This window comes from Peromyscus californicus, unplaced genomic scaffold (assembly GCF_007827085.1).
Source record: "Peromyscus californicus insignis strain IS unplaced genomic scaffold, ASM782708v3 Scaffold_7__1_contigs__length_154581171, whole genome shotgun sequence".
In the NCBI taxonomy this organism is placed as follows: domain Eukaryota; kingdom Metazoa; phylum Chordata; class Mammalia; order Rodentia; family Cricetidae; genus Peromyscus; species Peromyscus californicus.
The window spans coordinates 6,201,414-6,224,109 of record NW_026294595.1 but is presented as its reverse complement, the minus strand read 5'-3'; the positions used below and the strand labels follow the sequence as shown (position 1 = coordinate 6,224,109).

General features: G+C 46.9%; 1 protein-coding gene across 13 annotated transcripts in view; it reads right to left on the bottom strand.

Annotated features, from left to right (window-relative positions):
* The window catches only part of Garnl3 (GTPase activating Rap/RanGAP domain like 3), a 147,320-nt gene that overhangs the window by 48,837 nt on the left and 75,787 nt on the right, over window positions 1-22,696 (bottom strand). For 11 of the 13 annotated variants that reach the window (XM_052725463.1, XM_052725469.1, XM_052725461.1 and 8 more), the window contains 6 exons: window positions 19,817-19,916; window positions 17,457-17,575; window positions 11,588-11,652; window positions 10,330-10,453; window positions 6,335-6,361; window positions 264-339 (listed from right to left, as the gene is read on the bottom strand). In XM_052725463.1, coding sequence (XP_052581423.1) covers window positions 264-339; window positions 6,335-6,361; window positions 10,330-10,453; window positions 11,588-11,652; window positions 17,457-17,575; window positions 19,817-19,916 — 511 coding nt within the window. The remainder of the gene's footprint in view (window positions 1-263; window positions 340-6,334; window positions 6,362-10,329; window positions 10,454-11,587; window positions 11,653-17,456; window positions 17,576-19,816; window positions 19,917-22,696) is intronic. The other 2 variants (XM_052725465.1, XM_052725467.1) reach the window with 1 other exon arrangement.

Below are 22,696 nucleotides of genomic sequence, written 5' to 3'. Positions count from 1 at the left end.
TGTCTCCTCCCCTCCCAGTTGTGTTCTCCAGGGCCCACTGCAGGGACCCATAGAAGTTAGGTGATAGGAAAAAACTTGGCAAATGAATGGAACTGGTCATGAGCTGTCTTATAAAACTCGGTAAACTGCCTCCTGATATTGGAGATTCCAATCAAATATCCAGTATCGGCTGTGGGCAAGGCAGTAAGGGGCAGGGTCTCCCTTAGCAGGGGTGAGGCAAAGGACAGGGTCTCCCTCAGCAGGGGTGAGGAGGAGCTGCTCACCATTGCTGAACATCTCGTCGTCTGTGAGCTGCCCATCTTTGGCAAAAAGGACTCCGAATTTGAAATTCACAGAGCCCTTACAACGAGACAGCAAAAGACACACCAGTTAATTTTGTTACGGAAGCACACACAGTTTTAGGGTACAGTGTTTGCCATTTAGGGTCACTGCAGTCACCAGAGTGGACACGTGGGGGATTCCTTCCTCCCATTAGCCCCAGGACTAAGCAATGTTAACAAGAGACACTCGTTTTTCTGTAGGTTACAAAACAGCTAGCAGATGAGGGGATCCACTTCTCTACCAGTTGAGCCTCTTGCGATTTCATTCCCGACAGCATGAGGAGGATGCCAGGTCCATGGGGGCAGCATGGTGCTGCTGGCAAGGGCCACAGGCACCCCTGGGTCTGGCACCACGTTCTGACCCACCCATCAACAACAGTTCCCTGAAGAGTAGGGCAGCTAAATGTAACTCAGAGCCAAACAGAACAATCTTAAGACTGAAGGCTGGTAGATATGGAACCAGAAATAGATATGGAAATTGTGGGCAATTTATATGAAAAGCTTCCCCTCCCATTCCTGAAGATCTTTAATCTGAACAAGTCACAGATGTGCAAATGAAGACAAAGCAAGTCGAGCAAGCCTGGCTATTCCAGTTTGAGTTTATGACTCAGTTCACAGAGGACTGATAGACTCTGACCCTGCAGAAATGACCAACTCTAGTGTGTGATGGCAGCTGCTTCAGGAAGAGAAGAAGACAGAGGAAGGGAGCAGGCAGGAGGCTCTCAACCGTCACTTTTTAAAGATTTGGTTATTACTTATGTGTTTGCTATGTGTTGCCATAATTCATTATCATACATGTATGTGGTGGTTATATTCACCACACAAGTGCATGTGCCCTTGGAAGAGGGTACTGATTCCTCGGAGCTAGAGTTACAGGCAGTATGAGCTGCTGGATGTGAATGCTGGGAACCAAATCTGGGTTCTTCCTCTCTTTAGCCCCTCAACTCTGTGTTTTTAATGATTTTGCCTGTAATCTGGGCAGGGGATTTATATGTTATTCTCTATACTTTGTGCATGCCTGAATTACTTAATAGTAAGAGTCCTTTGTTGGAAGAACATCAACATTACAAGGCTGTCTGACCCACCACTAGGTGAAGGATTCTGGGTATTGGTCAGTCAAGGTGTGGGTATCAAGAGTCCTAGTCAATGGGGCCAGAGGTGGGAGGTCAAGGCAGAATGTCGGGACTCAGAAGTTGAATGGCAAAATAAGACTCTGAAAACCCAGCCTGGGCTGATGGCTCAGTTATTATAAAGTGCTCACCACACATACTAGAGAACTGGAATTCAGATCCCTACAACCCACGTAAATCCTGGTACCGCAAGGTGCCTGCCTTTCTAGCCCAGGAAGGCAGAGAGATGGGGATCCCCAGAGCAAGTTGGCTAGCAAAAGTGATGTATCAGGGAGCTCTGCATTTGATTAGTTCTACCCAACTCAATTTTGAGTAAGGTAGAAGAGGGATAGTGGATGACTCCTGACATCAACCTAAGGCATCTGTATGTATGTGCACATGTACCCAAACACACGCAAACACGCTCACACACCACATACATATACTTATGAAAAGAAGAAAAGGAAAAGAATCTGAAAACCCATGCCTGAGGCTGTGCTTCAAAACCTTTCTCTGTCTCTAGTATACCGGCAAAGAGATGCATGCCCTTCTGTAACAGTGGCTTTCTATAGAGACATGGGTATAGGGAGGGCATCCCTACCTGACTCCTCTACCCAGAGCGCTTCCCCAGTTCTCAGGGGTGATGCTCTTCCCCACCAGGCAAGCCTCAGCTCCAGTGGAAATTTCCAGAGAGGCCACTATCTCTCTCTTTACACCACTATCCCCACTGTAATTCCTTTCCCCCCTCTGTACAGCTCTGACTGTCCTGGAACTCACTCTGTAGCTCAGGCTGGCCTGGAACTCACAGAGATCCGCCTGGCTCTGCCTCCTGAGTGCTGGGATAAAAGGCGTGCGTCACCGAGGCCCAACCCTCACTGTAATTTTTATCTTGAACATGGACATGTTTCTTACTAGAGTCTGATTTGTTGGAAGATAATCACACATACTTTAATTATTTTTGAATTTGCAGGGCAGAGGCCAGGGACAATGGAGAAGATGGACAAATTTGATTCGGTGACTGTGCACAAGAAACAAGAAAAACAGTGAAGGTGGACAGAAAGAACTCGCTTTATTATCAGCCTGTCAGGTTTTGATTGATTTTTTTGGGTAAGTTTTTTTTTTTTTTTTTGAGACAGGGTTTCTCTGTGTAGTTTTGGTTCCTGTCCTGGATCTTGCTCTGTAGACCAGGCTGGCCTCGAACTCACAGAGATCTGCCTGGCTCTGCCTCCCAAGTGCTGGGATTAAAGGTGTCTGTCACCACCGCCTGGCTAAGATTTTTAAAGGCTTATTTTTATTATTTCAAATTGTACGTGTGTGTGTGTGTGTGTGTGTGTGTGTGTGTGTGTTAATGTGTGGCAGCATGTGCACATGATTGCAGGTGCCTGTGGAGGCCAGAGGTGTTGGATCCCCTGAAGCTGGAGTTATAAGAGGTTATGTGAGCTGCCTGAGTGGGTGCTGGGACCAAACTCGGGTTCTATGAAAGAGCAGTATACTGCTCTTAACCATTGAGACATCTTTCCAGCCCCGATCTCTGTAGTTTCATCAGGGACCCCTACCTACTTTGGGTTTCCATGGCCATCACTTTTCTTCCTCTGTTTTGGAGTGATGATGATATTCACACGTCTCCAAGATGGTGGCACCTCTTTTGTTCATGGACCCTCTTAAAAAGCACCCACAGAAATTTGCAGTCTAGCAGATAGCCCTTTTGGAGCAATCACAAAAAGTCTGAAGCAGTGGTCCTCCACACTTGGCCTCAGGCTAAAGGCATCGGGAGCCCTGGAGGGGTGTTAGAAGATGGCTGGCCCACAGCCCAGTGCTTCCAGCTCAGTAGGTCTGGCATCTGGCTTGGAAGTTTGCATCCAAGATTCCCATGAGATGCTCTTGCTGCTGGTCTGGGAAACAGATGCTGAGAACCAGTGGACAAAGGAACAAACTGGGAGGCTTCCAGGTGGCCAGGGTCAGGTCCAGCTGAGCCGGCAGACAGGAAGCACAGGGCAGAAGGACGTGGTGAAGTAGCAGCTCATTAGGACCAGAAAGGAGCCACAGTCCACAGTCAGGGACACCCAGGGAAGAAGAGGTTTGCCCAAGGCCGCTCATAAGTGAAGAGCAGGCTGGAGTCGGGATCTGGGTCTCTTGACTTCTGACCAGGGCTCTTGCCAGCAGCACAACACAGCGTTGCACAGGTCTGCACTGAGCAAAGCTGAGAGCCCAGGCAGAGATGGAGCCTCCATGTCAGCACTACCAGTACCCTGGGGGAGACCTTGGAAGGGCTGGGTTGTAAGACATGTTCCCAGTCAGGCTAAAGCCCTGCGAAGTCTCAGGGCACGGAGGGTGCAGGTTGGGGACTGTCCAGGTACCCTGGCATGAAAGGATTTCCAATCTTCAAGTTCACTCAGAAGGAGAGCATGACTCCAGGTTTGCCACGATGGCCCTGGTCTGCATCTCTTTTCTCTGCTGTCCTGGTATTATTAATACTCTCCAGAGAGTCCCAGTTTAAGTGAGAAATTGTATAGAACCTTCTGCTTCAGGAGGACATTCCAGGAAGACTGGTGTTGTCTTAAGTTCTTGAACCTTCTAGGACTCTAGTGAAATAATCTGGTGTCCAAGGCTTCCCAGACAATGCCCACAATAAACAGAAAGCATTCATCTATTTTCAGAAATCAAGGTGTCGGTCCACATAATGAGCTATTTTGTTCTTTAGGAGAGGTAGTTTCATTTGGGACTACTGGATCAAAACCCATCATTTTGAGTTGTTTGCCTTCTGGCGCTGGGAACTGAACCCCAGGACATGCTCTACCACTGAGCTCCAACTCCTAATGGACCACATTGGGATAAGTCACTAAACACATCAGGGTTTCATGAGCACTGCATTTTGAGGGACGCAGGGAGCTTTCCAGGTCTCATGTTCGGTCTGGGACTCGAGAGAGCAGCCTGTTGGAGAGTTATAGGCACTGATTGCCTCAGGACACAGTCTTGCTCAGATACAGAAACAGGCCACACTTGTCATTTCTATTTGTTTGGAAGTTAAAGTATTTCTAAATTAAAAAAATATCTATTTATTTTATGTGCATATGTGTTTGCCTTCATATATGTATGTGCACTACATGTGAGCTTGGTGCCTGTGGAGGCCTGAAGAGGGTATTAGAACTGGAGTCACAGATGGTTGTGAGCCACTATGTGGCTGCTGGGAACTGACTCTGCTCAGCAAGAACAGCCAGTACTCTTAACTGCTGAGCTGCTTCTCCAGCCCTAGTTCTAATTTTATCTGTGGAATTAACACTCCAAATTATATTCCTTCTGTGAAAAGCCAAGTCTGAGCAGAAAGTCCCAGTGAGTCCAGAAGAATCATTGGAACCCAGAAAGGATGGCCGTGCTTGGACAGTGTCCTGGCTAGTGTTATGTCAACTCGACACAGCTAGTCAGCTGAAAGGAGGGACCTCACTTGAGAAACTGCCTCCATAAGATCTGGCTGTAGCGTATTTTCTTAATTAGTGACTGAGGGGGGAGGGCCCAGTCCATTGTGGTGGTCCTGGGTTCTATAAGGAAGCAGGCTGAGCAAGCTAGTAATAAACAGCCCTCCATAGCCTCTGCATTAGCTCCTGCCTCTAGGTACTGGCCTGTTTGAGTTTCTGTCCTAACTTCCTTCACTGGTGAACAGTGATATGGAAGCAGGAGCCAAATAAACCCTTTCCTCTCCAACTTACTTTTGATCATAGCGTTTCACAGCAGCAATAGTAACCCAAACTAAGACAGTCTTCTGTATTTATAGGGTTCCACCTGTTCACAGTTCACTGGTTCCTCCTTGTGTGTACTACAGCATAGGACACCATATCTTTTATGGGGATGCCTGTCTGTGCAGTCATGAGCAAATAAACATGGATTTCGGGTCACCAACTTCATTTTACTAAATAGCTAACCTTTCAGGCACATTACCAGTGTTCCTTATGAAGTCTGTTTTTTGTTTTCTGTTTTTTCTGCCCATCATCACAACTCACAGTTTATTACGAGGAGGGACTAGAATCAAGGTCTTTGTTCCCCATGATTCTAGTGGAGAAGCTGTAGGATTAAATGGGAATGCTTGGGCCACTCATCTCTCAGAAAAGTTCTGCTGGATAGTGACCTCTTCTCACCCCTCCCCAAGTCATCAACAAGGGACATTTGCTCCTTCAAGAAAATTTCCCCTTAGTAAGGAGACAAAATTGAGAAACAGAGATCTGGCCTGTATAGTGTAGGCCGGAGATGAAGTGGGTGTTGTCAACATACTGAAGAGGTTGTGACAAATTCACTAAGACACTTTGAGTTCAGGACATTTTATAAAGATATGTCAACTAGTTGAGGTGACGGATTAGAGTTGGGGTGTCAGGGAAATGGAGGAGTTAGGATTTTACCATGTTTGACCCAAGCAACTAGACAAATGGTATTTCCATTTCTGCTATGGATAACATGCACAAAACATCGTTTCCTTACTCAGTTATCTACGGATAATATGCTGGATATCTATGACACACATACATGTACAGGCACATGCACACAAAAGTGCACACACACATACACACACACACACTCACACATAAAACGGGGTAACGGAATGAAGCATGCAGTTATCTTTGGCATGTAGTGTGGTAAAGTGTGTGGCTTTGCACAGAAATCCTACTTGAATGGAAATGAACATCTCTTTACACCACAATCATGTATTTATGCAGACTTAAGTATACTTGTCTATTTATAGAGAGCTGTATGTGAAGTTCTGAAGGGGACCTCGGACAGCCCCTTCAGGAGGCCTCTTTGTAAGAACAAGCCCACACTGCAGATGCACTGAGGTCTAACTCAGAGAAGGCTGTGCTCACAGTGAGGGGGCTGACACTGGCTAAGGGCAGGGAACAAATCTGTTGATAAACTACTCACCTCTTGTTCTTCCAGAACCAGCAAGTCCTGTCAAGCAAAGTTTCAGAAGTTACATTTATACATCATGGTGATTACTGGATTTTGGTTCTCTGAGAAAGCCAAGCTTTATATACTCACACGATTTGATGTTATGACATTTTAGAAATAACAGAAGTTGGCTATGGGATCTCTCTTTAAGGAAAACAGAGACAAAAGTAAAGAACAACTGGAAACAAAACTCTGGCTGGGCCACACATCTCTGAGAAAACCTCTGACAGATACTAACTGCTGCTCACCGATCCCTGAATCAACGCACACTTACTGCTTCACGAAAACACCCCTTTAGTAAGGATCCAATTGGGAAACAGAGAACTGAACACCAGTGTCAAAGGCTGGCGTCAGCATCAAGACACTGGTCCAGTGCGTCTCATTACTTGCATTACACTAAGTCAGCTGCCCTGAAGAGACCCTCTCCTGAGGTCAGCAGGGGGCACTGGTGACCCTAAAGAGTCCTGGCTGTGAGTCCTTGCTCTGCTGCCCACAACTGTGTTTGTGCACAGATTACTTGACCTGTCTGGGTCTGTTCCTCATCCACTACTATCTTGCCCTGTGTGGGTCACTTTGGAGAGAGACAGAATGAGTGTGGGGGATGCCTGGCAAACAGCCTCAGACCACCTTCCCTCCTCAGAATAAACTTCTGAGGAAGTTGGCAGGCAGATACCAAGGCCAAAGGCTCTGGTAGAGGTCACTGGGTGAGTGGAGGTGGGTCCAGGGAAGCCATGGCTGCCAGTGAGAACTAAGAGGAAGGCCAGAATAGAGGTGGAAGAGACTGAGCAACCCTCATCCTCCCTGTCGGCCGGGAGCTGACAATTCCTAAAGTGAGGCACACAAAATCCTACATTTCAAGGGCTCTTTTGTTCAGAAGTACGTCATCATTGTTTTTGAATCCTGGAAAAAATAAAACTATGTGTCTTATACTTTGGGACACACTTCATATTCGCATGTCATTACACACTTCATTGCAAAATCCTCTTTTACATAATTTCCTTTGGTCTAAACCACTCTGCCATGCAGCCTAATCATTCCAGAATTACAGGTAAGGCATTGGAGATTCAGCAGAGCCTGCGTTAAGGTCATGTGGCCTGGTTCTCCTGACACCTGCAAGTATATGGTGAATAAAACAATGGGGAGCTTCCCAACTACCTTTAGTCCAGCAAAAATCAGAACTGGGGCATTCGTTACCGGCCCCTGGCCTGGGGAGAGGGCTTTCCTCTGTGGCCAGGCTGTGGGAGCAGCCTTGCACCAAGAGTCCCCAGGGCCTCAACATGCAGCCACAGGCTGCCAGGTCACATTCCCTTTGTATCATCTTTGTTTTGGATTACATCTTTTTAGAGGTGGGTGTTCCTGCCAGGAATCGTGGTCTACCAATATCTACCTGACAGCATTCAAGTTTTAAAAACTCATTTCCAGATTTGTGAGCACCAACTAGGTCTCTTTTTGTTGTTTCTCGGTTTGTAATTTCAGCCTGGAAAGTCTAATTTTGTGTAGTAATGGTGTTTCTTAAGTCCTAGTGACTTTCTTCCTTTGTGCCTATGTGTACATGTTTGTGTATGTATGTATGTGTGCAGGGAGGCATGTGTACACCACAGGTCACGTGTGGATGTCAGAAGACAACCTAAGGTGTTGGTCCTCGCCTTCCACATTATCTGAGACTGGGTGTCTGACTGTTGTGTACTGTGTGCGGCAGGCTAGCTAGCCCACAGGCTTCTGAGGAATTTCTCATCTCTGCCTTTCATCTTGCTGTTGGAGTGCTAGGATCATGGATGCTGGGATCAATCTTCAAACTTGTGCTAGTCCTGCTATATTTTTAATGGAATTTTGATTTTTATCATTAGTTTGTAGCTAATATTAAGTTTTAAAAAACAAATATTAGCCAGGGCAGAGGTGGTGCACACTTTTAATCCCAGCACTCAGGAGGCAGAGAGAGGTGGATTTCTGTGAGTTGGAGGCCAGCCTGGTCTACAGAGCTAGTTCTAGGACAGCCAGGGATACACAAAGAAGTCCTGTCTCAAAACAAAAACAAAAACAAAAACAAAAGAAAACAAACAAAAATTAGATTTAAGAGTGCAGAATTTTACATATACTTTAAAAACCCTTTAATGCTTTAAACATTCAGATTTAGTTCTACAGGTTTTTATACAATCCCTGGTCACCAGGAAGTCATCTACAGCTCTCTAGAACACAAAGTGGCAGAAAAAGGCAGGAAGATAACACAGAGATCCCACTTTCTCACTAACTTAAAGCCAACTTAATCACACACACTGCTTCTGGAAGGAATCTGGTCAAGAAAAATGTCACTGCATCCTAGCAAGCAGAAGCAGAGGGACAGCATTTTAATAGGACTAGCCATCTTCTTCTCATAATGAGGCTGGTTCAGCGTCTATTCGCTGTGTGGATCCTGAGACTGTCAAGGGCTCCTAACAGTAATGTGCAGAAGCTGGGGGGCAGCTCTGATGGCATGACTTTGGGGACTGGGCCTCATACCCAGGCCTAGGGAGGCTCATGAGCGTTCCTTGTTAAGGGGTTAAACCAAAACACAATTATAGGAGAGCATGAAACAGCTTTTCCATAGAATCAGGCACAGAATGGGGACCTCAACAGGCAGCAACAAGAGTGCTGCTGACTCTTGTCTGGTCATCTGTTACTCTGTGGGAGAGAAGGCAGCTGGGGTGAGCTAGCACAGCAGCTGAGAGACAGGCCACCACAGTGCTGCTCCTCCAGGACTGGGGGGTGGGGTCTTAAGAGTGGGGCTAGTAGTGGTGATCGCTCTCAGTCACCAAGAAGGAAAGGATTAAGACTGTTCTCACAGCCTGATGTGGAGGATGCTCACACTCTCAGTACTACAGGGGCTAAGGCAGGAGGGACATCAGCCTGGTTTATAAAGTGAGTTCTACGGTAGCCTGGACCTTATGGTGAGACCCTGCCTTTGAAAAAAAAAAAAAATCTATGTTGTATAATGAAGTAAAGACACATTGTTACTGATATTTTCATTCATCTATCTATCTATCTATCTATCTATCTATCTATCTATCTATCTATCTATCTATCTATCTATCTATGTTTTTCGAGACAGGGTTTCTCTGTGTAGCTTTGGATCCTATCTTGGAACTCACTCTGTAGACCAGGCTTGCCTTGAACTCACAGAGATTCACCTGGCTCTGCCTCCTGAGTGCTGGGATTAAAGGTGTGTGCCACCACCGCCTGGCATTGATATATTTATAATTCTAATTTGTTTTAAGGTTGCCATAGTCACTTTAAGCATAGCATGGCTTAAATTTGCTTAGTTTAACCTAACACACTAAATTTTGCCCAAGTTTATTCTAGCAGGGTGCAAATATTATTTTATTGTTCACTTATTTATTTAGTACATGTCTGTGGGTACAGGTGCACGCAGTGCTTTGGCACACACGTGGAAATCAGAGGACAGCTTGCAGAAGTCACTTCCCTCCTACCATGCTGGTCCCGATGGTCAAACAAATGGTATTTTATAAATTAAACGAAAGCAAAGGCATGAGGACACTCTACTCTGTACGTCTGGGTTGAGCTAAGTCGAAAGGCAATGACCTCAGTTTGAAAACTTACCTTAAAGGGATACAGGAAATAACTATGCTCTGTCAGTCCTCACATCTCACTTGCATTATTTCCCCTGCTCACTCTGCTGACAGGCCCGTGGCCTCTTGGCCGCCACTCCAGCTGCCTCACCAGCTTCTTCCTTGTCACCAGCTCTGGCACCACCCACCTCCTTGAAGCTCAGCTTTGCTCTGTTCACTGGCATCCTAGTGAGGATGGCTACAGTTCTAAGTTTTCAAAGCTAACTCGATTCCAGCAGCATGATGAAGGTATACACACACACACACACACACACACACACACACACACACACACACACACACACAAACCTGACTCTGATCCTGACACCACACTTCCTTCTCTCTGACCAGCCCAGCCCGCCCTACCGTCCTGGTGAGGTGAGACTGAGTCCATGGGTTGTTATGAAGCCCCACAGCTTCCTGTACCTTCTGTATCTCGGGATGGAAGATTTCCCTGGGGCCTTTCTCAAACTTGTCCAGGTTCATGGCACTGGAACAGAGCAGACAGAGTGAGCCAGTGAGCAGGGGCTGAAGCAACAGGAGTAAGGTGCAGTTCTCTGGAGAAGACAGACAATGTTGTCTAGAAAAATCACGGGGGATTCTCTGAGAGGACTGACACACTGGAAATGCAGATCAGCAAGTGAGGGAACAAATCGGGAGTCCATGAACTTCATCAATTGCCATGGGTAACTGTCCCTTCAGGACACTCACGCAGTGAGAGCGGCAGGCATCAGGGACATCGGTGTCAGGCATCCTCGCGATTCTCCCAGATTGCTATTGACTTAATTATTGGCTGTTATCGACAACTTCGTATATGTTTATGATACTCTTTAGCCCCAGAGCTGTAGATGTCTAGTTTAAATCTTGCAGTTTACCAGCTCTGCAGGGGCTCTCCTGCTCTCTGAGGCCCTGAGTCCTCGTAGGGAACTGAGGCAGCAGGAGGACTTGGTGCAGCTGAGCTGAAGAGTCACCAAGAAAATGCTGGAAAGTATTCCGCACAGTGTCTGTGTCTGACAAAGAGCCACTGCCATTAGGATGTCATATCTTAGCTGGGGACAGAGTGACAGGCTCCATCTGAGTGGCAGCTTTCCCCAGGCCTGGGAGAGTGATGAGAGGGAGATGGGAACCAGGGGCGGGAGCCAGATGTTCCAATCTTTTCACTCGCTGTTCAGTGAATAAAGCACATCCCCCAGGGAGCCTTTGCTGACATCTGGGTTTCTATTTCAAAGTATAAAAATAAAATGAAAAAGATTTCTTGATTTTCTTTCTAAACCCAAAGTATCCAAGTGAACACAAGAAAAAAACAAAACAAAACAAAACAAAAACCCCAAAACCAAGCACAGGCAAAGAAATGCAGAGCAGGAGGCATGCTTAGGAGCCACGACTGGATGGTGCGGCCAAGAAACCCTGGCTTTCCTGCTCTGAACCTCCATTTACTCATCTGTAAAGTGGAGGCAGTGACAGTCCTGCCCTCTGAGGCTGCCTTGGAGACTCGAGGAGGGAATGCCTGGCGAGACAAAGTGCCCGGCGTGCCAATCAAGGAAAGCGAAAGCACAGGGATCCCAGGAATACGCACTCCATCCAGGCCGCCAGCTTGTGTGGGCCTCTGTCCGTGAGTACTCACCTTAAGATGGACTTCACAGACAGCGTTTTTGTGGGACTGTAGGGAAGGCATAGTTTTTGCGTGCCCTGGAAGAAGCAAAGCACCAATCAGGGAGGAGTCTGGTGCCCTTCACCTCTGAAGAGCCTCACGTGGGCTCTGCAGTGAAACCATGCCTGCTCTTTCTTACTCTGCTCCGGCTGACAGCACCCTCCCTCTCATTCACACTTCTGGTTCTGAGCAGGACTCAACACATCAGGCCTCAGTGTCTTGATATCATGGTGGACAGCTGAGCATCTGCTACAATTTGGATACAGGACCCCCAACAACCCATGTGCTGAAGGCCATGTTACCAGTCTGTGGCACTATTTAGAAGGTGCCAGAAGCTTTAAGAGCTGGACCTAGTGGGAAGTCTTAGGTCACTGGGGTGATGTGCTCCCAGATGGGGATGGAGGACCCTGGTCTCGTGGTTCCCAGCTGCCATGAGGTGAGCAGCTTCCTCTAGCTCCACGGATCCCGCTGTGAAGGGCCCCTCACCACAGGTCCCAAAGCAGTGGGCACCTGCGCTCCACAGCTGTGACTCAATACAAGCCTTCCATCTGTTCAAGTCTGTCATCATCTCAGCCTCCTGGAACCCTGAAAAACCACACGTCCAAACCAGTTCTGAGCTAAAAGTCAGATATGGTTCAAAGATTATAAGGAAGAAGAGTCTCCGTTTGTTCAATGAGACTCAAGTACCATGTCACCCGGTCAAAACCTTTTAACTAGAAATCACCCCTGTCTTCCAGCAAGGTATTAATAATGTGTGTTTACTGTGCTGACTTATTCAAAGTCATTTACTTGCTTTAAAGTGAGTACCTATTGTGACCGACTCACAGGAAGAGTGGATAAAATCCTATCTACGGAACAGGAACAGGCAGCCACCTCGGTAATCCCGTGTTCAGCACACCCAAGGCAGAGGTGCTCCTGTCCTGTCTCTCCTCTCCACTACACAGGACCAACTGGGCACGGCTAGCAGATGAGATCATCCAACAGTACCCACCGAAAGGCTTTGTAACTTTGGCAAATCACAGAACTGTCATCACAAACAACTAGAGAAGGGCTGGGGTGTTTCTGCAGGAAGTGAGCAAAGAAGTAAATACTTGGTGTGTTGTGGGGACACTTCTACCAACTTCCCTGTGCAAGATGAGAATAACGGCCCGGGGTAGAGTTCCTCTGCCTTTTCAAGCCTGTGATCTCTGTCAGTAAAAAAAACACTGGACCAATGTACAGGAGACCTGACTCTCATCTCCACCACTGGTCATGAGAGATTATTCCCACACAAGACTCTCTTTATGGGTCCTCTACTGGATTAACCTGCCTTTTTTGGTACAGAGATTGGAAACACTGTCAAACACAGGGAGGAGATGGTAGCTCACTTTCCAGACTTCCCAGGTCACACCACCAGGAGCGAGCTCTTCCTGTGGCTTTGCTGCATACTGGCCCCAGCGTACGTTCACCTATATAGGAAGCTAACCTGCTCAAGGCGGCCTCAGACCTGTGCCTCTGCTTAGCCTCCTCCTACTACCTCTGCTCATCAAACACACCAAAGGCAGCTCTAAGGTAAGCCCAGGCCAGCCTGTGGCAGGTGACAATGGCACCTTCATGAGTAACTATGTGGACAGAAGCCCCAGGGCTTGTGGGCTCTGGACTTGGGGTTTTCTTCACTATAACCTGGCAAAGTTCTCCCTTCTCATCTCCTGTTTTCAGATGTCTAGAGTTAATACTCAAATGAAACCACCCTGTGTTTTCTGGCAGAAACAGGAAATGCCCTAAGTGGAGGCCTGTGTTTGCACATATCAGGCAACCAGAGGTGAGCACTGTGCAGATTCAGAAGTACAGGCTGGATGTGTGGGTACACCTGCCAACATGCACTTGTAGGGACTCCCACAGGGTGCTACGATAATTTCTCTGAGCAGACAGACTTTGAGCCTCCTCTTTGTACCAGCTGTATTATCTGGATGGAATTTCTACAGTGCATTGGAGCGTTGGAATCGTTTCTATATAAAAATCTTCCTCATGTGTTCAGACAACACCTAGCACTAGGATGGAGTGCTTGCTTGCTTAGCACGTGCTTTACCTGGTTCCAGCCCCAGCCCCTCAAAAGCCAAGAGAGATGACCAGGAAGAACCGCTTGAGTAGTTATATGTTGCTGTTCTGCTTTTAGACAGCACGGGCTTGTGTGCAGGGGGCTGGGAGGAGCCTGGTATCTGACCTTCCCACAACCTCCAGTGCCGCCTTGCAGTTACGGGAATCTAGTAACTGGTTTTATTTTTCTCACCCTCTTCAATATTTCCATTTGTAGCTAGGAGCAAACACTTACCCTGCTGTTGGCCCACAGTTTAGCACCTACAGGAGAGGCTTTTTAGATGAAGGTTTGGACATTCTCAGCGGGATTAAGATTCCTGATGGTCAGTCCTGGGCTGCTTTCCCAATGGTCTGGGGACTTAAATTTCACATCTACACTTCTCTAACAGTGGCCCAGAGTGGCTCCACACACTACTGCTTTATTTGGCTGCTCATTCTTGTTCTTTTTGCCTGGAATATTCCCCAGCTTCCCCTTCCGGTTTGCCAGTCCCACAGCATTTCTCCTTTGGATCTCATGTGGAAGACCCTCATCTTCAGGGGTCTCAGCACCTTCATTAGCTCTGTTCCCTCCAGGGTGCTGACCACGTTACCACAGTCTGTATGTAAGACAGACAATTGCTTCAGAAGTGGAAGTAAGCCAGGTTTCCCTGCATTTGTCCCGCCTGCCCACCCTTCCTCATATCCAGCAACCATCTAAGGATGCAGGCGACTGTCAGAGGATCAAGGAAGTTCATCCCTGAAAGGCAGGAGAGGTGGGAGGAAGGAGAGGAGGAGCAGAGGAGGGAAAGTCCAATTATTTGCCCAAAAAGGACATTGAAAGCAGAAGGGCCTAGAATGTTGTAATGAGCAAATATAAAACAAAAATAAATTAATGAAACAGAAACCAGAAAATCCCCTGCCTGGTGCAGGAGATAAGGGGCTCTGGATGAAGGTCATTTGTCACCAGGGGAACAGCGGGCAGAGACTACAATGAGGGCACTTGAGAAACGGGGCACATACACACCAGGGTCTCCTAGACCATTCATGGCTCTGCCTGTCACACAGCTGTGCTGGTAGCAGGCTGATGGCCCCAGTTATGGCGGTGGCAGGGGGAGGGGACGTGTTGGTCCTTCCAGTTCTTCTGAGTCTTGGAAAGCCCCTGTCCCTGTAAACCTTGGTCCCACTAAAGTCCCTTGTTATGAACATGCATGCCTCTGTTGGAAATAAGTTCAGGAGTAACACAAAAAAGATCTTTACCCCAAATCTGCTTCAAAAAAGACAAACTTCTGAAAATACTGTAGATGTTTACTTAAACAGAAGCAGTGGTGTCCAGAGCCGTTGAGCCGGCTCGGTGCCATCTGCTTACTCATACTTCTGGAGCTGTGCCTATGTGTCAGGCATTCTGCTACGTGGTGTGGGGACACCGAGGGAAGACACTATGAGTCAAAGACTTCCACAGAGAATTAATTATGGACAGTAGTGACACCTTGGTCACTGAGCCCTGGGGTACATTTGGCCCGTCATATAGTGGGAGGGACTTTGGCCACGCCATTTAACTTCTGTAATTGCAATAGCAGGTATTAAGATTTGGGTAGTTAAGAAATGATTTAAAGCCGGGCGGTGGTGGCGCACGCCTTTAATCCCAGCACTCGGGAGGCAGAGGCAGGCGGATCTCTGTGAGTTCGAGGCCAGCCTGGTCTCCAAAGCGAGTTCCAGGAAAGGCACAAAGCTACACAGAGAAACCCTGTCTCGAAAAACCAAAAAAAAAAAAAAAAAAAAAAAGAAAAGAAATGATTTAGTACAGTGGTTCTTAACCTGTGGGTCACGAGCCCTTCTAGGGTCTAATGACCCTTTCACAGGGGTCACCTAAGACCACAGGGGTTGGAAAACACAGATAGTTACAGTAGTAAAATTACGGTTATGAAGTAGCAACAAATAATTTTATGGTTGGAGGGTCACCAAAACATGAGGAGCTATATTAAAGGGTCGCAGCATTAGGAAGGGTGAGAACTACTGATCTATCATATAGTAAATGCACAATAAATGTTAGGTTTTATTCTTTACTATTTTAGCTTACTATTTTAGAAGTACCTAATCATAGTTTGTTGAATAGTAGTGGTTCCTAGAAACTTTTTCTTTGTGAGATAGAGTCTCATATCCCAAAATGACCTCAAGCTTATTATGTAAGTGAGGATGGCTTTTAACTCCTGGTTCTCCTGCCTCTGATTCCCAAGTGCTGGGATTACAGGCATGTGCAACTGAACACAGGATTTCATGCATGCTGGGCATGCAGCCTATCAACAAAGCCTTATCCTCAGTCCTTCCTTCTAGGTCATTTAAAGTTACTCTATTGCTATACATGTATGTGTGCATGTAGGTGTGTGAGTGAATGTGTGTGTGTGTGTGTGTATGCTTTTACCAGGGTATCATATTGTCTGTGTACAAACGCTCCTAGAAAATAATAGGAAAAAAGAAAACAATGAGAAAAATTTATGAAAAATGAAAAAATCAAATATAAGAATTTCCATAAGACAAATTTATGAATCAGAGTAGCAAGTAGACATAATGAAAACATAAGGAAATTATGAAACCTAAAACAATACAGCTGGATGGATGCGGGTGCTGGCTGAGCAAGTCGGAGAGAGGGCGACATTGTAGGGGCTGTAGCCAGATAATACTCATCTGTTCTCCAATCTAACTAAAAGATGGGCTAGTTCATAGCTTTAACTGTCAAAAACAGCTCTGGTCAGGGCCGGGAGAGATGGCTCAGTAGGTCAGAGCAGTAACTGTTCTTTCAGAGGACCCAGGTTTGGTTTCCAGCACCCACATGGTGGCTTATAATCATCCATAACTGCAATTCCAGGGAATCTGGTGCCCTCTTCTGACCTCCCTGGGCATCAGGCACACACTCGGTACACAGACGTACATGAAGACAAACACTTATACACATAAAATTATAAGAAATGTAATTTAAAAAATAGCTAGGGTTAGCTGGGTGTGGTGGTGTACTCCTATAAGCTCAGTACTCAGGTGGCTGAGACAGGAGGATTGTGAAGTTTGAGGCTACCTTGGTCTACATAGCAAGTTCATGAATACAAAGTGAGATCCTATCTCAACAAGCAAAACAATAGATAAAAATGAACAAAACTAGGGCTGGGGATGTGACTCAGTTGGCAGAGTGCTTGCCCAGCACGCATGAAGCCCTGGGTTCGATCCCCACATCATCATAAATGGCAGAGTGCTTGCCCAGCATGCATGCAGCCCTGGGTTTGAACCCTACAACATCATAAATGGGCATGGTGGTGCATAATCCCATCACTTAGGAGTTAGAGACAGGAGGACCAGAAATTCAAGGTCATCCTCAACTACAATGTGAGTTTGAAGATAACCTGGGCTGTATGAGACTGTCTCAAAAACAAACAACCTTTCATATCCTCCTCTCCAGCCCCCCAACAAAAATGAACATACCATACCATTAAAAATCCCAAAAAGTAATAGACAAGATTAGCGAACTAATGTACTCTATAAAACCTACTGCTGTTCCCCAGAGATCAAGACTTAGGAAGTAGCTGTGTCTGACTGTGGCTTAGAGATGAGGAGAAGCGCTGTTAATGTCAGGCTTGGTGGCCCCAGCTCAGAACGACAACGACGACATCCTGAATGATTACAAGGAGAGGAGGCACCTGACAATGGGCTGACGGGACTCTGAGATGGCAATGGGCTCAAGGCCCTCCCGCACGTGTGCTGACCAGGGGACTCCTGAGTACAGGGCGAGGCAGCTACTCACTGTTTTCCGCCACAGAATTGCACGGTACTGAGGGACACGCTGGTTGTTCTGGTCAGAAAGGGTCACAGACAAGAAGAAGGGGCTCTTCTCCGCATCGTTTCCAATGTAGTTCTGATGGACTGCAGAAGAGACGGTCGGTGAGGACCCAGCGGCTTCCTTCAGTCAGCAGTGGCCAGTGTTCACACACACAGCAGTCCTAAGACCGGCGTGGGGGGGTGGGCTGACCACTGACTCTGCACCCACCTCCCTTTGCCAGCAACTGGTTCAGAAACTAAGTATTCAGTGTGGACTGAGACAGGATGAGAAATCTGCCAAGAGCCTTCTGGAAAGGCTTCTCACTCTAGAGATGCCCCCCTTCCTCTGGCTACCATGGTGTTGAGGATGTCTGGAGTCACTGAAGACTTGTGTGGGCAAAGCCATCACACTAAGGGCAGGGAAGCAGAACAAGCAAAAGGGCCTAGGCCTCTAATATCACCGAACTGCCGACACCACCAACCACAGGGCCTTCCCTGGCTCACCTACAACTTGCTACCTAGACTATGCCAAACTTTATTGTTCATTTCCTTCTTGTTTAAACCAGTTTGAGGTAGGTTTTGCATTACCTCTTTGGATGCTGCTGGCATTCAAATTCACAGAGACCTTTTTGCTATAAAGCCAATGCTGTGGGCACTCTGTGCACAGCCAGGGGGAAGATGAATGGTACATTTCTTTCTTTGTAAATGCTTCTATATTCCCCACCCACCCAAGCAAAGCTTGCCTGGCCAGACCTGAACTTTAACTTTTTAGAATAATACTGCAACAGTTTTTCTTTTCCTTTTGTGTGCAGCACATTGTTATGTATGTGTTGCACACACATGGCGTATGGTGTGCATGCCTGTGTGTGCACTGAGGAAGCCAAGGGAAGATATGTCTTCCTCTTTGCTCTCAGCTTCACTGCCTTCAGACAGGCTCTCTCGCTTAACTGGATAGTCTCCATTTTGGCCAGGCTACTGGCCAGCGAGCTCCCAGGATCCACCTGTCTTTGTCTCTCCAGTGCTGGGCTGAAGGAATGCTCAGCCATGCCCATGTATTTTACATGGCTGGGGATTTGAACTCAGGTCCTCATGTTGCAGAGTAATCGTTCTCACCCTCTGAGCCCTGTAACAGGTTTTTAAAAAGACACTGTGCTCATTTCCTGGCTTGAGAATCATGTTCTACAATGGATGTTTCATTGAGTTTCTCTGCCATTTTTATTTTTCCTCTATTCCCAGCCCCCTCTCTCATCAGTAACACACCTGCTTCCTGTCCTTCCACGTGCTCTCTCTAAACCTATGAGCACCTGAGCTCTTGGCATGTGTCAGGCCCCACGTTCTCTGTTGTTTTTGCACATCTCACTGGAAGCTTCGCTCGCCCCTCTAGGAAGGACTAGAAATAGCTCCACTACACAGACAGAGAAGCCACGTCCAAGTCCTCAGGCTAATGAGAGCAGAACCATGCTCCGAACCCATTCTATAGGCTCCATGAGGTCAGGGGGCGAGCCTCATTTTGTACTGTACCCCACTATGTACACTGCCCACCAGACAGCAGGTGGAGCTTAAATATGTGTCACTGGTGAGTGAATGTGGCAAGTCCACAGTCTTTCTTGTTTGGTTTTTCAAGACAGGGTTTCTCTGTATAGCTTTGGAGCCTGTCCTGGAACTCGCTCTGTAGACCAGGCTGGCCTCGAACTCACAGAGATCCGCCTGCCTCTGTCTCCCGAGTGCTGGGATTAAAGGTGTGCCACACCATCCGGCCTGAGCCTGCAGTCTTATGGTCAAAGTTTGCTCAGGAAACCATTGCTCTCCTTCATGGTCACGAACTGCTGAAAACTCATGCAGATGTGTACTGACCTTGCTAAGTTAAAGCCTTTTGTCCATCCTGAGAGTTCTTATCTCTCAAAGATGAGATGAGCTAATTCCTCATTTACCAGGGGGTTAAAATAACAACAAGATGGGGCAGGGGCACACACAGAGGCAGGCAGATCTGAGTTTGAGGCCAGCCTGGTCTACAGAGCGAGTTCCAGGATGGCTAGGGATACACAGCGAAACCCTGTAAAAACAAAACAAAACAAAACAAAAAACCTCAACCCCCTCCCTGCAAAAATCCCAAGCCAAAGAAACAAATAAAACCCCCACAACAACAAAACCCAGCCCCACACCATTCCTTCCAAGCAGAGCTTACTCTGAGTTGTAGCTCTTAGCCTACAGGGCTCACCACTGACCTCAATGTGGACTGTCTGACACCGTTGTCCCTCAATTATTTCAGTCCACTCATACAGGGAGTCTGAGATCACACAGTTTTGAGCGGCATTTCTCCCCCAGTCACCACGAAGGCATAATTACCTTGTCCTAAGAAATACTTGAAATACCACCGGGTGTGGTACTCTGGGTTTTCTAAGTGCACGTCTGTTCTTCGCCAAGTACCTGGCAGAGCAGCTGCGTTCTGTAACGGAACAAAGCTGTGTTGTTAAAAGGTGTATTTAGAAAACGAACATGAAGCTAGCAAGAAACCAGAAGCCAAAGAACCAGGAAGAAAAAGTCGCCATTAAAAGCATACACGTAAGAGCTGGAACCACATGTTCTCACTAGTGGTGACAGTCGGTGTAAAGTCACATCACAGAAACATCTAGCAGGCTGCAGGCTGCAGGAATAAGTAGACCCAGTTCTAACAGGCATGTAAAGTCTTTCCTCTGGTCTGTGGCATCCCGATAAATGGAACTGATGTCCCCTAGGGCACCAATTCTTACCTCCCAGCACATTTCATCCAGAGGACACTTCTTAAGCATCTTACTCGAGGTCATTTGCTTTGTAGAATTTTTAAATGCATCTTAACAATTGCCCAGTTGGGGTGGAAAATATGGACAAACCTAACGAGTAATCCTATTAACTGACAGTCATTATTACTATTTTGTATATATGATGATTCATCTTGGTTGCCAACTTGACTGATCTGGAAATAACTAAAGTAAGCTACTGGGCACATCTGTAAGAGTTTCTTGATTAGGTTATTTGGGGTGGGAAGACCTACCCTAAATGTGGGGGCATCTTCTGGTGGAGGCCTGAAGAAAGGAGGTCTGAGGGAAGAGGCTGTTTTGTAAACACCCCTGCTGCTGCTGCCACTGCTGCTGTTATTCTTTGCTGATATCAGAATCCTGAAGACCAGCGATCTCCAGGAATCTTCTAGGCTTTCAGCACCAGACTGGGATTGCTGAGACATCCATCCTCGTGGACCAGGCAGCTACTGGGTTCTCAGTCTTTCCAGTGTGAAGACAGACTTCACTGGACTACTCAGATCACATCTCGTAAGCCAATTTAACAGATCTCCTTTTACTTTTTATTTTATTTATTTTTTTGGAGCTGAGGATCGAACCCAGGCCGTGCGCTTGCTAGGCAAGCGCTCTACCACTGAGCTAAATCCCCAACCCCAGATCTCCTTTTAAAAGATGTCCACTCCATCACGTCTGTTGCTTTAGACTCCAACTCACACAGCCTCCCCCAATCCCATCCACACTCACAGGAGCATACCAGTCACGCAGTTTGGAAGACTGCAGATGCTCACGGTGGTCAGAAGAGGCCACCAGACCCCCTGGAGCTGGGATTAGAAGTGAGCTGCCATGTGGGCACTAGGAACTAAACCTGGGTCCTTGCAGGGGCAGTAAGTGCTCTGAAATCTCCGAGCCATCTCTCCGCCCCTCTTTTCCTATCTTTATGAGACATTAAATACCCTTACAGGGAACATCCTGATGGCCAGGCTGAGACTGTGTTAAAGCCATTGGAATGCAGCTTCAAGGACATAACATTTGCCATGGTAGGAAACAGACTATACAGAGCATGCGTTGTGACTCTGACACGCCTTGGAAATTTTCTACATGGTTCTGATCAGTTCTTTATCATGTTGAAGAAGTTTTCTTCAATTCTGAATTTACAAAGAGGCTTTCAAAAATTTTTCTTTGCTAGATCTTTGTAGAAGAGATTAAATGGAGGAAAATGTTACATTGTAACAGATCTGATGCTGAACAGTTCTTGGATTTCTGGAGGTCCCTACCAGGTCATGGTATACTCTCTGAACAGACCATTGGACTTTTAAAAAGATGGGTGTGCCACGGTTGTTCCTCAGGGCATCTGCTGGCTTCTTCTCTGATGACGTTACTATCTACTTAACTTTTTGTGACCTGGTCTCTTTGGACCTGAAGTTCACTAGTTGGCTAGCTTTCCAGACAGTAAGTTCCAGGGATCCGTCTGTCTCCAACCTCCACGCCAGTGCTGGGATCACAGGTGCCTGTTGCCACGCCTGGCTTTTTACATGGGTGCTGGGGATCTGCGCTCAGGTCCTCCTGTTTATACAGCAAGTACTCCACCAACGGAGCCGTGACCCAGCACAGCCACTCCCCTGTGCCACTGAAGACTCAGATGTACAAGAAAAAGCTCTTTATCCCTAAACACTTCAGCGTCTACTGCTCAGGAAAGAGGTCTTTTCATACGTTAACTAGAATACAGCCTTTTTCCTGGTGCTGGGGATTGAACCTTGATCCTTCTGTATGCTAGGCAGGCACTCAATCATTGAGCTACACCATCAGATCAGCAATTCAGCTTTATCAACTTTGTAAATTTAGCATCTATACAATGTATTATCATCTGTATTCCGAATTTGTCACCATACTCAATGCTGACGAAAGCTTCCCACCCTGCTTCAGCACATGATCATTTTGTCACTGTGTCTCATTTAGACTCCCTTCAGAACGTTTTCAGAATTTTGTCTTTTGTGACAGTGGCATTTTGAAGCACGTAGTGTCCTCCCTTCCTTGCTTTTTCAGTAAAGGACTCTCTATCTTGTGGCTGTCTGATGTATCTCCACAAACAGATCCAGGGTCTGCAAACCCAGCCAGAACACTATGTATGTAAAGCTGTCCTCAGCTCATCAAGACAAACTAAGGTAACTAAGCTGCCCATGTGCTCCTTGTTGGAAAGGTTAACTGTGATCACCCCAAGGTGTTTCCTCTTTGTTTCGGCCTTTTGGGGTGACTCAGGAGTGGTGAATTGGCTTCTGCTCTTTGGAGGATTTCTGCATGATTCATTAGCTACAGTCACTTGTCTTTAACCATGAATCCCTGGCAGTACTCCTGCTCTGCAAATCTTTCCATTATGCAACCAGGTCCATACAGCTAAGGCATGACACTGGCCAGCCTCAGGTCTTAACCCACCCAACAAAGGGGCACCCAGGCC